Source organism: Bidens hawaiensis, unplaced genomic scaffold, assembly GCF_021521415.1.
Source record: "Bidens hawaiensis isolate Kalapana, Puna unplaced genomic scaffold, B.hawaiensis_p1.1 tig00000459_1, whole genome shotgun sequence".
In the NCBI taxonomy this organism is placed as follows: Eukaryota; Viridiplantae; Streptophyta; class Magnoliopsida; order Asterales; family Asteraceae; genus Bidens; species Bidens hawaiensis.
In genome coordinates this window covers 775,433-792,743 of record NW_027491031.1, presented here as the reverse complement: position 1 = coordinate 792,743, position 17,311 = coordinate 775,433, and the positions used below count along the sequence as shown (strand labels likewise).

General features: G+C 32.4%; 3 protein-coding genes across 3 annotated transcripts; 2 read left to right on the top strand and 1 right to left on the bottom strand.

Annotated features, from left to right (window-relative positions):
* Positions 1–1,081: 1,081 nt before the first annotated feature.
* Positions 1,082–4,468, top strand: LOC143630103 (RNA-binding protein 1-like). The gene is made up of 3 exons (XM_077099198.1): positions 1,082–1,627; positions 1,784–2,064; positions 3,395–4,468. Exons 2-3 carry the CDS (start codon positions 1,840–1,842, stop codon positions 4,232–4,234), a joined length of 1,065 nt encoding a protein of 354 aa, XP_076955313.1. The 5' UTR covers positions 1,082–1,627; positions 1,784–1,839; the 3' UTR covers positions 4,235–4,468.
* A 995-nt stretch (positions 4,469–5,463) lies between these two features.
* LOC143630094 (peroxidase 64-like) lies at positions 5,464–6,916 on the top strand. The gene is made up of 3 exons (XM_077099191.1): positions 5,464–5,641; positions 5,750–5,912; positions 6,385–6,916. The coding sequence occupies exons 1-3, from the start codon at positions 5,510–5,512 to the stop codon at positions 6,777–6,779; spliced, it is 690 nt and encodes a 229-aa protein (XP_076955306.1). The 5' UTR covers positions 5,464–5,509; the 3' UTR covers positions 6,780–6,916.
* A 37-nt stretch (positions 6,917–6,953) lies between these two features.
* Positions 6,954–13,301, bottom strand: LOC143630084 (putative cinnamyl alcohol dehydrogenase 6). The gene is made up of 6 exons (XM_077099186.1): positions 13,083–13,301; positions 12,875–12,988; positions 11,246–11,473; positions 8,157–8,445; positions 7,910–8,063; positions 6,954–7,283 (listed from the first exon to the last, which is right to left on the bottom strand). Exons 1-6 carry the CDS (start codon positions 13,175–13,177, stop codon positions 7,081–7,083), a joined length of 1,083 nt encoding a protein of 360 aa, XP_076955301.1. The 5' UTR covers positions 13,178–13,301; the 3' UTR covers positions 6,954–7,080.
* Positions 13,302–17,311: the final 4,010 nt, after the last annotated feature.

Here is a 17,311-nt window from a genome sequence, read left to right as displayed (position 1 = left end):
TAGTTGGTTTTGTATTTGTATTTTTCTTTATTTTTGTTGTATATGAATGCGGTTTGATAATAAATAAATTAATTAGATATTGTCGCTTTATAATTTCATGATAGTAACCTTGTGAGTTGTGGCAATCAGTTCGCTCCGGCAATTCCACCGTAGGTTGGGGTGTGACATCTTTGTCTCATCCACCCTATACACCATGGTGTATGGATTATGTGGATTCCTATACATGATTGTATTATGGTCATATGACCATTTGATTAACTAGTATGAATAAGAATTTAAAATAAATAGAAATAAGATGAAGAATACTTGAATAATTAAAACACTACCTTTGAAATGAAAAAAAAAATAATCTCTTGAACTTGTCAAAGAGTGGTGCAAGAATTAAAGGGGTGTGAGTGAGTTCTTATTTATACTAAAATAAGGAAGTTATTCTTTAGGATGTTTTAATGATAAAATTGATTAGGAAAGTGATTTGGGGGAGGGGGTTTGACCAAAATTTTAATGGTGTAGGAATATATTTTTCATGTTTTAAAAATAAATAACTTTAGCTAAAAATAAATGTGACAAAAATAAATGTGACATAACTAAATTAAAATGATGTACTTTGGTTATACATCAATAATATTATTTATGTAATATTTGAATAAAGGAAAAAAATCAGGAGTGTTATAATTTTTATTTATATACATATTAGTAATGATTAATATTATTAAATAACTTTAGGAAAGTATTAAGTATGAAATACGTAACATATGAGTATATGTATAATTAACTGAATCACATCGAAAATTTTAAACGAGTCGGATTTTCGGGTCCGAAAATTGACGAATGTTACACTAATTATAACCCAACAACAAATATAAATCTTAAAATTAACAAAATTATGGATTATTACTAGTAAATAGTAATAAAGTTGACCTAATCACCTAATCAATCCAAATAACACTCTTTATGGAAACTTGACAAATGACAAGAAGTCCAGTCAAAGTCAAACTCACTCCCACACCCCAGGTTGCTACTTTTTTGCTTCACACCTCACTTGGATTCTCAAACAGTATCTAATAATATTAATAACAATAATAATAATATTGCTTTCAATTATCTCAACCCATCTTTATACCCTCACCCAAACCCAAAACCCTCATTCAATTCCAAACCCTAGAATTCAATTTCACCCCTCTTTTCTTCAAACCCTACAAAATTCAACAACAAAAGCTGTCTAATTTGCTTTCTTTCTGTCACAAAATGCAAATGCTTGGTTCAAGTTACAATCCCCCTTTTTATACTCTGAAACCCTAGAAAACATACCCAGGGTGAATTTGGTCCAATTTCTTGTTTTTAAAAATTTGTTTCTGGGGTTTGTTTAAATTTGTGTTATTTGGTCAAAAATCAAGAAAAGATGCCTGCTTTTTGTGTTTTGTAAACCCAATTGGTAGTTTCTTGTGAAACCCCTAATATCAAGAAAGGGGTTTAATTGGTTAAATTTCTTGTTTTTTTTAGAGATTTGTTTCTGGGTGTTGTTTAAATTTGTGTTATTTGGTCAAAAATCAAGAAAAGATGCATGCTTTCGGAATATTATAAACCCAATTGGTAGTTTCTTTGGAAACCCCTAAAACTCAAGAAAGGGGTTTATTTGGTTAATTTTCTTGTTTTTTCAAAGATTTGTTTCTGGGTGTTGTTTAAATTTGTGTTATTTGGTCAAAATTCAAGAAAAAATGCATGCTTTCTGTTTTTTATAAATCAAACTGGTAGTTTCTTTGGAAACCCCTTAAACTCAAGAAAGGGGGTTTCTTTTGTTGTTTATATTTCATCTTTTACAGGTTTATTTTAAGGCTAAAAATGGAAGATTGTGATCAAAGTAAGGTGTTTGTCGGTGGGATTTCATGGGAGACCACAGAAGATGTGTTGAGAGAGCATTTCAGAAGCTACGGGACCGTTGTGGGTTCGGTTATTGCTAAAGATCGATTGACGGGTAGCCCGCGTGGGTTCGCTTTCGTTTCTTTTTCGGATGCATCAGCTCTTGATAGAGTTCTTGTTGACACTCACAACATTCTTGGCAGAACGGTTCGTTTATCTTCCGATTAATCAATAATTGTTTTAATGCTTTGTATATTGGTTGACTTGTGTTGAGTAATGATTTTGCTTCTTGTTAAAGCATAGTACTTGTTTTTTTTGGGGTTCTTTTTGAGTGTTGTGTTAATTCCTTTTGAAGTAAAATCTAGGTGATTTTTCGACTTTTGGTTTGAAAACGATTATTACTATATAAAGAAACCAATATAGTTTGATGATTTTACTTTTATTTTACTTTTCAGTGTTATGTTAGTTGTTTCTTGAAGTTAAATCTAGGTAGTTATTGAACTTCTGGTTCGAAAATGATTATCACTTGGTAAATCGGTTTTGTTTGGTCCGTTTGGAGCTGCTTTTATTATTAGTTTTTTTTTAAACCAGTATAACACTTAAAAGTATAATAATTGTATAATTATCAACCTATATTGGTTTCTTAATGTAGTAATAATCATTTTCGGCTTAGAGCCGTTTTTTATATGTTTTTTCCCCAAAAAAGAATTTTGACATTTAATTATAAGAGCTATAAACACTTCAGACAGCGATACATTAGTTTTGATGCACGTCTAAACGACTTTTCAAGAATTTTATTTCGGGTCAAGTAAGGTTTTGGTGAAAGAAGTAGCAAAAACCTTCTTGGAGATATAAAACTGGAATTTTTGACTTAATTTTGCATTTAAAGGTACTTCTAGGTTGGATTTGACTTCTTTTTGGAGTCAAAACTCAAAAGAAAACTTAAAATGCAAAAACGGGGCTTTGAACATATTATTGAAATCTATGGTCTTTTGTTGAGCTATTAACAAAAAATGCAAGTCAGCTTTACATTTGAAAGTACTAAAGCAGGTTGAGTTTGACTTGTTTTTCGATCGAATGATTTTGTTGACTTTTACTTCTTGTAATCTAGTTGATTTTTTATGAACCCGTCAAAAGATGTTTTCCTTTATTTTTATTTATTTATTTTTAAATTTGCTTTATTTTTTAGTGTGTGAAATTTGAGTACAAAAAATTATGCATTGTTTTAGTTGTTAATTGGTTTAATAAACTGATTTAGAAGGTTTTATGCTTAAAAAAATCCTCTCTCTCTTTTGACTTGTTTTCTTTTCAACTAATATATTTGACTTTTTTTTGTTTGACCCGTTAGAGATCAAATATAACTCAAATCGACTCATTTATAAGTTAACGGGTCAAAAGTGTCACCTCTTTGTGATAACTTATGAATTTGTGGAATTTATACATTTGTTGTAAGTTAACAAAACTTGTTGACTGGAATAGTTCATGAATTACGATATGAAATAGTCAACGCTTCAACATTTGACCGACTTTTCTACAGGTGGAAGTGAAAAAGGCGGTGCCAAGAAGTGAACAGAACCAAAATCAGCAAGAACTGAACCGAGGGCAAAATAGGAATTGCAGAAATAACGGTACTAAAACCCACGATAACTTAAAGACTAAAAAGATTTTCGTAGGCGGGTTATCAGCTAACTTAACAGAAGACGACTTCAAATTCTACTTTGAAAAATTTGGTAAAATAACCGACGTGGTTGTCATGCACGATAACGTTACCCACCGACCGCGCGGGTTCGGGTTCATAACTTTCGATACCGAGGACTCGGTCGAAGTAGTTATGCAAAAAAACTTCCATGAGTTGTGTGGTAAACTCGTGGAGGTTAAAAGAGCGGTACCTAAAGAGATTACTAGTTGCACTACTGGCGGCATAACTGGCGGCATAACTGGCGGCATCAGGGATTCTAACTTTAGTAGTGGTGGTCAACCGGCAGCACAATATAGACCGAGTTATGAGGTTCTTCCGGGATACGGGCTGTTTCCGGGCTATGGTGGTGGTTATCTGTACGGTGGCGGGATGTTTGGTGGTGGTGGTTATCCAGTTGGTGGTTTCGGGTTGGCGGCTAGGGTTCCGTGGAGTGGTCCCGCTATGGTCGGCGTGAGGGGTGGCCCGTTGCCAATGGCGGTTTTTCCGGGTTACGTGAATGGTGGGCCCGGGTTGATGGGAATGGCGGTTAATGGCGGAAATGGGATTATGGGACCCGTTCCGAGTGGGATACCGAGTCAACTCAGTGGGTATGTAGATAACAATTCTTTCGGGTCAACGGGTGGTAACGTTGACTTTGGTAATGTTGACCAAAGTGGTGTTGAAGGTAACATGAACTGACTTAGTTTGGAAGATGGAAGACTACTGATACTGATCTGGGGTTGAGGGTATTTTGGTAATTTTACCATTATATATATATCCTTTTGTTTAGGGGCCTCTTAACTTTGTTGTTATAAAGATGTTGGTTTCTTTGTATCATTTCTAGTTTTTATTAATAATTTGTGGATTATGGATTTGGGTTTTATGTAACATAGTTGTTTATATTTGTGTTTGTTTGGCTTTATATGTGACTGGTATAATCGTGTTTGGTCTTCGATACTCAATGATTCAGGTCGCTAGGACGATAACTATATAGACAATGTAGTCTTAAGACAATTGTGGTGGCATTGCCCGGTACCAACACCGTTTTGTTTAAAAATATACCGTGACAGTCGGCTGTTGGATACAAAATAACACAAAAAATACACCTTATGTTTAACTTTTGGTTAATGAAGGATAAATCAATCAATCAATTGACTTCAAATATGACCTTTTGTTTTTCAACATTCCATAAATAGAAGTACTTGAGTTTTGGAACTTAACTATTAGTCTATTATATGTTTTTATACTGAAAATGTTTTTTAATATAACTTTTTTTCCAAAAAAAAAGTGTCATGGTTTGTTGAAATCATTAAACTAATACCCACAAACTTTAGTTGTTCAACCTTAAACTCCCACCAAAAACACACTATTATTTTGCCTCATATAAATTCCTTACTCCATTATATTAAACAAAATTTAATATAGTTACCATCCAATATTTTATAGTTTGAAAGAAACATGTAGGCTAAGATAAAAACAAGATCTGCTATTATATTATTATTATTTTTTTACAAATATTTATAATATAGCATTATATATTATGTTATCAATGACTTGGAAGATGTAAATGATATATTTAATTAGTTCAAAGAGATCTAACAATTCATGAAAATAAAAATGAATTTGTAAAATTTGTATTTTATTTAATAGCTATAAAAGTAAAAAAAAAAGTTTATTAATTAGAAATGTTTTGTTTACAATTTTCCTTACAATAATGTGTTTAATATTTAATATTTATACTTTCTTCCCATTTTGTTTATAAAAATTACTCTACTTGATTATCACATTTAGCACATTAATTTCATTTGCACGTTAACCTTCCCCATATATATATATATATATATATATATATATATATATATATATATATATATATATATATTCTTAATCTTGATCATAGTTTTATTATGTGTTTAAAGGGATGTGATGGTTCGGTGTTGTTGAACTCAACTAAAAAACACCAAGCTGAGAAAGATGGACCTCCACATATCACTCCATGCATTTTATGTCATCGACAACGTGAAAAAAGCGTTAGAAGATATGTGTCCCGGTACCGTTTCATGTGCAGACATTGTAGCTTTAGCAGCAAGAGATGCAGTCCATTTGGTAATAAATATTACTTCATGCATGTTTGTGTTTCAAACATAACATTAAATACTTAAATTTTTTTTGTATGTTAAACCCTAAACTCTAAACCTTAATTAAATTTTACAGTCCGGAGGTCCCACTTGGGATGTACCAAAAGGACGAAAAGACGGTAGGGTTTTGATAGCATCCGAAACTAGACAGTTGCCAGCTCCTACCTTCAACATATCTCAACTCCAACAAAGTTTTGCACAAAGAGGTCTTTCTATGGAGGATTTAGTTGCACTTTCAGGTAATTATTTTGTTTGCTTTCTTAAACAACCATAATTTGTATCATTACTAGAAAACTGACTTTCATACACTAGCGGGACAATGACTGTGTGGTCAAATCCTATATGTATATATATGCGCGTAATCTCTTATGGCCAACGATGAAACAAGCAATAAAAGATCGTACATTGTTGGTAATATGTAGATGATGTGGTCATGTGGCCGTTGGTAATCTGTCTATGAGTTTATTGTCAGTGAATTAAGTCACTGACTAGTCGGTGATGTCCACCGTTATTCTGACGGTGGGGCCTGTCAGTGATGTCTTTAAACATAGACTTTACTGGTGGGACCTATATTCATTCTGACGGTTCATTTGTCACTAAAAGTCCTCTGATTTGTAATGGGGCCTATCTTCATTCTGACGGTTACATCCGTCGCTAAAAGTCCTCTGATTTGTAGTGAATAAAAATATGTTTTTGTATTAAATTATGTAGGAGGACATACACTCGGGTTTTCCCATTGCTCTTCATTCCAAAACAGGATCCACAACTTTGCAACGACACAAGACATTGATCCATCGATGCACCAAGCGTTTGCTGCTAGCCTACGTAGTGTGTGCCCGATGCATAACAGGGTGAAAAACGCCGGTGCAAATTTGGATTCAACCCCTACCACCTTTGACAATAGATACTACAAGTTACTTCTTGAAGGAAAGAGTATTTTCTCTTCTGATCAAGCTTTACTGACTCACCCAACGACGAAACCATTAGTCACTAAGTTTGCAAATTCGCAACAAGAGTTCGAAAAAGCATTTGTGGAGTCCATGATCAAAATGAGCAGCATTACCAGTGGCCAAGAGGTTCGGCTTAATTGTAGATTTGTAAATTAATTTCTTGATCATAATTTTTTCATGTTTGTTTCCGTTGCGTGGTTCGGTTTGATTTCTAAAGTGTTTGATTTCATTCTTGTAAGGATTTGACAACAAAAATGAGTGTAAATGTGTTTTATTTTGTGTTCTGTTGGATAGTGTTTTATTAAGCTTTGAACATATCAAAATCCCATCATAAGCAAATTAATTATTGTAAACATAATATATTGTTCACATTATTGTAGTAAACCAAATGGTTTCGAAACTTTACGCGTAATAATCCTCATACACAACAAAGCAAGACAATATCCGAAACATTGAGCTAAAGGCTTGGCTTCTTGTCACCGATGTTGATAACAAAACGATACTTGACATCATTGTTCGCCAACCGTTGCAAGGCTTCGTTAATATTGTCGGGTGTAACCATCTCGATATCACATGTGATGTTGTGCTTCCCACAAAAGTTCAACATGTCTTGTGTCTCTTTCATTTCTCCAATTATGCTACCTTTCACCACCCTTTTCCCTGGTGTATTTAAACATTCTTATACTTTAGCACATATAACATATTTATCAATAAATACACATGGAAATGATATACATATGCACTACCTATACTTGTGCATCCATAATTAATTTTAACAAGTTTGGTTTAAGTCTAAAGTCTAAACAGATTGATTTGGCTCCCAAAAATTTGGAAGAGTTTAAAACTCAACCAAATTTTAGAAAAATGTAAAATATACTACATATCATAAATTATTTTAGTAATTATAACTAATATACAATATTCAAGAAATTAATAAAAAAAATAGAATGACCAATCATGCTTTAACACATTCTAAAATTTATTTGTGATATAATGTATACATGCATGTCATAAACGTATAACACGATCTACAACCCTTCCGTGCAATAAACTTAGAAAAGTTATTTAATATTTATACATCAAAGTTTTTATTTTACATGCCCTTGTCAGTGATCCGTCAGTGAACTATTACCCAAACATGGTTCCCCACATACCTATACCGATATTTCTTACCTTCACCGACGGATATGTAACGGATTTATTTATCATTGGAGCTTGAAGGTCCTCTACTTTATAGAGATTATAATGGTGACACATAAAGTAAATATTAAAGTTTCTAAACTTACCAAAGATCAAAGGGAAACTAGGCAACTCTAGTGGCTTATCAGGTGCACCCACAAGCACCAATGTTCCATTCACTTTAAGTAGCTCAAGGATGGGCCCAAGTGAGTGTGGTGCAGCCACTGTGTCCAATATGAAGTCAAGTGTTCTCCTCTTTGACTAAACAAAAACACAAGTCAACTCAAGTCAACTTCACATTTACCAAATTATGTTACAATCATATTTATTATTTCATAGTGATGTAAAACAAACCTGCATTTGTTTCGGATCGGTGCTAATGATGAAATCGTCGGCACCCAAACGTTCTCGGGCTTCTTTCTCTTTCGAAGGGGAGGTGCTAATGACGGTTACATGGTGCCCGAATGCCTTGCCAAACTTTATAGCCACATGTCCAAGTCCTCCTAGCCCGACAATCCCTATTCGCATTCCAGGTGTCTCGTGCAACTTGCCATCGATCATTGGTGCGTACACTGTGATCCCTGCGCATAGCAATGGTGCCGTTGCGTCCATTGGCAAGTTTTCGGGTACATGGGCAACATACCTTCAAAGAAAATAATGATATTAAACATATTTCTTCTAAATTTGTTTTTTTCAAGAACTAATAAATTAAGTGCATAGACTAAAAGATTTATAAAATAATATGATTTATAAAATTTAATTTACATACCTATAAAGTGCCAAAATAGGTAGTGTTTATTATTCAAATTAAGTTTGAAAAATCCTAGATTTGTACCTAACGGTGTTTGGATTTGGATTATTTTAATCGGGTTAGCATTGAAGCGAATTCCAAATTCAATGTATGCGTGTTTTGTATATTTTTTTTCTCACACTTCAAATCAACCTAAATTCGATCTAATTTAAAGCGGCTTTTCAAAATCGAATATAATTCAAAAAATAATTGAGTAACCGTCAACTGAATCGATGTATGACCGATTTGCAGCACGAAAATGTTACAAATGATAAAAGAAAAAAAAGATTAATCTTTTACAAATATAGTTTTATGGTCATAATATATTAGTTATTAAAGAAAAAAAAGAAGAAAAAAACACTAATTCGTAAGTCCTGTTGATCCAAACGAGTTGACCCATATTACAAGACTGGTCTTGTTGACCTGAGCCCATTTCACACACTACCCAATAACCTGTCCCTAATCCCATCAATTGAACATTATAATAAAAGAAAAATAGGGTTACAAAAATAGTAGAACCTTGAAACATTTTTATAAATGCATTTATAAACAACTAAAATTTTTGGATGTGCAACATACTAAGTACAATAATATTTTATGTTAATTGAAAAATATAAACAGCAGGTAGAGGTGTTGATTATTTGAATCAGATTCAAAAAATTCAAAATTTGATTGGCTTTAAATTAAAATGAGGTTTCAAGTATTTAAATCATGCCCTTGACCAAACCAAATTTATAATTCGGTTTTCAAAATCGTTCAAACTAAGTTCAAAACTTCGACCAGACCTGATTACTCAAATCATATCACTTCTTATAGAAAAAAATACAAATACTTCGTTTATATTTTATTATATGTATTTTTTCCAACTCAAGATAATCGATTAAACCCAACTTTCGATTGGGTTTTAAAGTTTTGAATATTGTTTCACAACTTTTCTTTTGCCAGCATGGGACTAGCACGCTCGGCAGTGTTGTAAAACTTGGCCTAGGCGGCCGAGTACTCAGCACCTAGGTGCTCCTCGGCACTTTACTGCACCGCTTTTCTTCTCCAGGGTTAAAAAACTCGGAATCGGCCCTAGGCAGTCCAACTCGGTCCTAGGCGGATCTACTCGGCCTAGGTGGTCCAACTCGATCTTAACAAAATTTTGACTTTTATTAAAAAAACTCAATTTCTTCAAGAGACCACCGCTGTTTTTTTTTCCTTTTCACGTTAAGACGCAAACTACTTTCAGTTCTAAACTCGCAACCACCACTGTTATCTTCCGATTTGAAGTTCTAAACTCGTAAACCTCTTACTTAAGTTCGATTGAGGAACACATTTCATCAATTAAGACATGTTCTTGGACTAATGTGTACGTTTTATTGATTGTTTTTGTAATTTTCATTTGTATTTTGTAGAACATTTAGTAAACTTTTGTTATTTAATATATATAATCTTTGAAAATGAATTTCTTTATAAAATACGATGTCCGAGTACTCCCCGAGTACACCCCGCCTAGACCGAGTACTCGCAACTCCCTAGTCGACCGTCCTGGGAGCGCCTAACGACTTTTGCAACCTTGACGCCAGTGGCGAATCCAGAAAATTTTGCCAGTGGGTGCAAAAAAACTCAACCTAGAAGTCGTTAATTCAAACTAAAACAAGTCAACCCAAGATGGGTCCGATCAAACCGAAACGGGTCGAGTAAAAAAATTATATTAAACAAACTACGTATAAAAATGTAAACAATAAATTTCATTAAAGATAAACAAAAAACATATTACAATTAACCTCTATGTGATTTGATTTTTTAAAAACGGTCAATTACAGCTTCATTCATAACACTTATAAGTGCTTCTTTTTCAACACTAATTTACAAAATAAATCTAACATGAGATGCCACATAAGCTGTCATCACCCTAATTTGTTCGTCTCCCACTAATTCCAAATTTTCAATTAAAGTGGTTGTGTAATTCACTAATATGGGCTTAATTCTTATTATTCATAACATAATTACATTTGGGCTTAAAATTTAAAAAGTTAAGTTTGGGGCACTAAAAAATCATGAATGGGTCAGTAAATTTTATTTGGATGGGTCACTTGGGTCTTTGAACCTAATATATTACAAATTTATAAAGAAAACTATAGACTTCAGTGGGTGCAAACGCTCCCCTGGCCGAACACTGGATCCGCCCCTGCTTAACGCTCGGTATAGACACATGCCTATTAGAGGGGAGGTCTCGAACCCGAGCTCATTTTGTTACAAAATAAATAAATAAATAAATAAACTTTCATGAGTGGTATGGAAGCTGGTCATATCTGATAGGCTGGACCAACAACGGACCCATTTGTGAGTGGACCGGTCCCATTAATATTGAATAGTCTGGCCTTTTGAAGTTTCGGCTCCAATTTATTGGCCGGTCCAACCACTTTCTATAAAATCACTTACTTCTTGACTACTAGATAATGCCATTAAGACTCAACAACCATCACATCACATATTACAGTTTTAATATTAATAAAGTCGTTCACAATGTTGGTGTCATAATAATTACGGGTACGCACGAATCGGTTCAGTTATTTTCACATTAAATTGTGCCTTTTAATTTTTTATAACTAATAAGTTTCTCGTAAGATCATTATGATAGAAATTTGTTACGCATATATGTATGTACCTATGGTCAGCAACCAACATTTCCGAATAACCCCCATAGGTGACACTACCGTCCCAAAAGATGCCGTTATAGGTAAACTGGACTTTGTCACAGTAATTTTCCTGTGAGCTTCTGCAAAACTCACAGTCCAAACATGTCGCAGCTAGACATCCTACTCCGACTTTGTCCCCGATCTTGAACCCTTTCACGTTGCTCCCGACTTCGGTTATCAATCCCGTTATCTCGTGCCTAAAACATAGATAAAATAGTTATGATAACGGTTGTCAAATCATTGTTCTATACAGTAATAAGTTGTTTTCAAGATGATTAAACAACATAAACTAATCAAATCTGACAAATAATATATATATATATATTTATATATATATATATATATATATATATATATAATTTTTTGTCTTGACTATTTGTATCACTTGGATTTATTTGATGCCAAATCACTTACAAACATACATGCAATTTTATTATGTGTAGGTATGTGACTATGTGTGCATATATTCTTATACATACATTGATTATACATATACACAAATGTATGTGTATGTGTATGAGCTACCCTCTAGTCAACCAAACTTTTAATTAATACTGGTAGGGTTGTAAGCGGATCTAACCGAACCAGACGAGACCTTATCCGTGTTGGTCCGTTAAGTTTTTGTCGGGCAAACGGACGGTTCACGAACACTCTACCGAACGAATATTCGTGTATGTATCCGTCCATTAAGGAATTGAGTTTGTTCGTGTTTGGTTGTGTCGTTTGTTAGTATTGTGAACGGATGCTAATAGATACTAATGGACAAACAAACCTTGACGGACATTAATAACAAACAAACATAAACGACTCTAACGAACGAGCAAACATAAACGATTACATATTAATTCAAAAATAAATATCATAAATCCACACAAGTTCACCCCCAAATTCGGAATCACACCACATGATATCCAAAATTACTTAATACTTAACATAATAACCAAAACATGTCTGGTTTGTTTATTAAACGGGCGATATTGACCGTTCACAGACACTATTGACCGAGCGTGGCCTCTATCCATGTTCGTCCGTTAAGCTTACCAAACAATTTTCTTTTGTTCATGTCTGATTCATCTATTAAACAGACGTACATAAACGAACTTCCCGTCAAACGAACAACCAGACGTCTACTACTCTAGTTCACTTTTAACCATAAATGTGTGCATCTAACAAACTAACACTATCAAGTATATCAACACCCCCACCTAACCCCAGGTATGCTACCTAACCCTCTAGTCAGTCATAACTTTTTATTAATATTATGGTAGGGTTGGGTAGGGTTAATGTAAAAAACAATATTTTTGTGAGAAGAATAAGAATAGATCTAGGCCCTTGAATCTATGATCTAGTGGTTGAGATTGGTAGTTTCTAAATAATTGTATTGTTTCATATTTACATTGTATAGTGTCATATTTATGTGGTTTTTTTTTATTTTAAAGCTCTTCTAACACTTCTCACAAAACACTTGTTTTTTATTTGAACTCTTTTCTATTAGGGTATACATGTTTATTAATATGCAATTATGTTATACACATAAAAATTAATATGTTATTATGTTATACACATAAACATGTACATGGTAAAAGAATAGTATTTACCCGGGAACAACCGGGTACATAGTAATACCCCATTCATCCTTAACATGGTGAATATCAGTGTGACAAATTCCGCAATACAAGATTTTGATCGAGACATCATCCGGCCCGTTCACTCTACAACGAATTAAGTTCAAACACACACGTTAAAAAAAGTTCAAATAAAGTAGAATAATAATAACATATGAGAATTAACTCGGATATGTGTTACCTTCTTTTGAAGGTGTAAGGAGTGATTACACCGGACTTGTCGTGGGCGGCCCAGCCCGAGACGGTGAGCTTGTGATTCGGCGTGGTTTGAGCCATTTCTACACTTATAAGTTAAACTCACCAACAAATGTATGTGTTTTTTAAATATGCATAGAAAGAAAGACTTATGCTTTATATTTATAGTACTCAAACATGGTTCCTTGTGATGTAGATTTTCATGTTTTTATATATTTGTTTTTAAAATTTTCAAAACGATGTCGTTTGGGTGGTTGTTACAAGGAAATTTCTTTCATATTAAAGATTTAGAGTAATAACAAAAGACTTATAAAAGTTTTGTTTTTAATATTTAGAAGCTCACTTGTCATCATAAGTAGGTATCTATGAATCACCTATCATCTATGTAATTTCAGGCGTAGTTCAAAAGTGCATGTTGTAAATTTTAGGTGGCTCGCTATCTTATAAAACTATGTGTAGTGATTTAACTATACAATAAAAAACGTCGCGTATTGCCACTGTCACGTATGCATGAAATCTCTCACTAACTTTTTCTCAAAGAATGTGTAATGGTTTAACAAATCATATAGTAAATATTTAATCTTTATTCTTTATTAAAATATGGTTGGATAAATGTGATTGTTTGGGAAACGTTTATTCACATTTTAATATAAGAAACTAAAGAAAGTATAAAAGGATTTTAATATACCCGGTGATAAGTTTTATTATTGTTCACTTATTGGTGTGAACTTCTTGTATGTTTCATGTATAACTATTATGTTTTTCTCAGGGTATCTTATTATTTAATAAGTATTTTATCTTAGGGATTACTCCATAAAATAGTAACCAACTTTGAAATTTGTTCCAATCAAGTCACTGATACAAACTTTTGTTCCAATCAGGTCACTGAAATTTCATTTTTGTTCCAATCCTAGATATTTTACCCGGATAGCTGGTAATCTAGGTTTTTTTTAATTTTTCAATGTTTTTACTTTGCATAATAACTTTTAAAGGTTGCGAAAATTATTAAAAATGCGAAATATAATTTTAAAATTTCGAAAATTTGCAAAAAAAGTTTCGAAAATTGAGGTTCGGGTTAGAACGGGTCAAGGTCGGAACGGGTCAAAAGCTCGTTCCGACCTTGACCCGTTCCGCGGAAACGGACTGAAGCATCGTTTAAACGAGCTGTTACGTGCTGAAACGAACTGAAAAATTGCTTAAACGAGCTGTTAGGTGCTGAAACGAACTGAAAAATCGCTTAAACGAGCTGTTAGGTGATGAAACGAACTGAAAAATCACTTAAACGAGCTGTTAGGTGCTGAAACGAACTTAAAAATCGCTTAAACGAGCTGTTAGGTGCTGAAATGAACTTAAAAATCGCTTAAACGAGCTGTTAGGTGCTGAAACGAACTGAAACATCGTTTAAAAAAGCTGTTACGTGCTGAAACGAACTGAAAAATCGCTTAAACGAGCTGTTACGAACTTAAAACTCTGTTAAACGAGCTGTTAGGTGCTGAAAAGAACTGAAAAATCACTTGAACGAGCTGTTACGTGCTGAAACGAACTTAAAATGCGCTTTAACGAGCTGCTAAGTGCTGAAACGAACTTAATAATCGCTTAAACGAGCTGTTAGGTGCTGAAACGAACTTAAAAATCGCTTAAACGAGCTGTTAGGTGCTGAAACGAACTGAAAAATCACTTAAACGAGCTGTTAAGTGCTGAAACGAACTTAAAAATCGCTTAAACGAGCTATTAGGTGCTGAAACGAACTTAAAAATCGCTTAAACGAGCTGTTAGGTGCTGAAACGAACTGAAAAATCACTTAAACGAGCTTTTGCTGTTAAAACGAGTTGTAGCGTGTTGAAAACACGCTGATTCGTTGGTTCAAAAAAAAAACTGACCCGAAACCTGTTTTGACCCGTTCCGACCTTGACCCGTTCTAACCCGAACCTCAATTTTCGAAACTTTTTTTGCAAATTTTCGAAATTTTAAAATTATATTTCGCATTTTTAATAATTATCGCAACCTTTAAAAGTTATTATGCAAAGTAAAAACATTGAAAAATTATAAAAAACCTAGATTACCTGCTATCCAGGTAAAATATCTAGGATTGGAACAAATATAAAAGTTCAGTGACCTGATTGGAACAAAAGTTTGTATCAGTGACTTGATTGGAACAACTTTCAAAGTTGGTTACTATTCTATGGAGTAATCCCTTTATCTTATCTAACAATATTATTAAAGCAATAAGCTTTATGTCAAAATCCTCCCTTCCTATTGGTTGATTCTCATACTTTACATTTATATCTAGGCCTTCTCTAATTTTCATCTTAATTAAATTAATCAATAATATATTAAAATTTGATTAATCAATGCTATTAAAGTATTATCTTTCATTTTCGTTTTGAATATTTAAAATTGTCATTTATATAGGAACCTAATTAATTTCATATTTTAAAATCGTAGTTGTAGTTTCCAAAATCAAATATTCAAAATTTCATTTTGAATATTTTATTATTTTTCATTGATTTTATTCACCACCTTTATTATTTTTTTAGATGATATATATAATATATAATCTAGATTATTATTTGATATTTCATCAATAGAAGATATTACAGATTTAATATAGAGATTACGGATAGTATATATATATATATATATATATAATATATAGAGATTACCGATATAAAATATTGATGGAGCCAATATTCATATTCATAAAGTTGTAAATGTTTGTACAATTCATGTTAAATTTAGGAAATGAAGACCCATTTGATTAAGGAAATGGTTTAATTACGGAAATTGTAAATTTGAATTAATGATTGTATAACTTATGGTGTAAATTTGAATGTAAATTTGAATTAATTAACAATGATTAAGTTTTACTATAATTACGGATGTTCACCCATTGACCCATTGACCCATTTACTTAATTACGGTCATTAAGTTTTAACAATTATAACCAAAATCCATTGTCTTATTATTTTTTAACAATAACAATTGAGTTACAAATCCATTGTTGACCCATTGACCCATGACTTATAATTACGATTTACTAATAATTACAATAATATAATTAACAATTTACTTACATATATATAACAAAATTATAAACTTTTATTTTCACACCTTATATGAATTACATTACATAATATATGGTGTTATAATTGATGATTAATTCTATTATTGTAAATAATATAATTAGTAACTTATATTTTTACATTAGAATATAGTCAACATTTAAATTAAATAATATGACATTTATACTAATCTAATTATACGAAAAGATAAATTTAAGACCTTAGTGGAATTGTTGAATTAATAGAAATTTCAAAATTTGAAAATCCATTAATTACGGTTTCTTTTCTATTCGTTCTTACTCTAACTTATTTGAAAAATATTCAAATTTACTAAATTTATGTTTGCAATCAATTACCTTTATACCTTCGTCCTATAATTTAGTCTACCCTAATTCATTTGGTATAAATACGTACATTTGATAGGCTAATTCTTACACCACCATAGCCTCTTTATTAAAAATGATTAGCTTTGTGCGAATGTTTTTACTTTTTGTTGTTTTTATATCTTCCATTTTCTTATTAATTTTATTGTTAAAAGTGTTATTGTTCGTAAATGATTTGTTTGTATTTTAAAATTTTTCACCACTGGCAATATGGAGCCAACAAATATCATCATGTTGAACCAACTTGATGTTCAAAACAGTGAGTGTATCCTAAAAGTGTGTATTTTGAGACTTTGGCGATTGAAGGACAATTCAAAGCCCGGGCAAGATTGGTCCATCGAAATGATTGTTCAAGACGAAATGGTATTGTTAACACATTCATTAATTTACTATATTATTCATACAACTTTTTACTAATCTTAATAATGATTTGCAGGGCAACATAATGCAAGTCTATGTAAGGAAGGCGTGCATTCCTAAACATGATGTTTGGCTTGCGGAGAATAAACCTTTGATTGTTCGGAAGGCCTCACTCGGTGCAAATATGTCTACTTACAAATACATCGACTGCCCACACAAACTAATACGCTTTGATGTTGTAAACTTATGTAGTGAAGTGAATAGAAGTCTAATTTTGTTAAATTTGTTATTTTACAGAGCAAATATTATGTGATAAATATATATATGCATAAAGCATAAATCATGCGAAAAACGTAATTGATTTATAGAAACCATTTATTGTTGACAAAATTTTGAATTGGATTATTTTA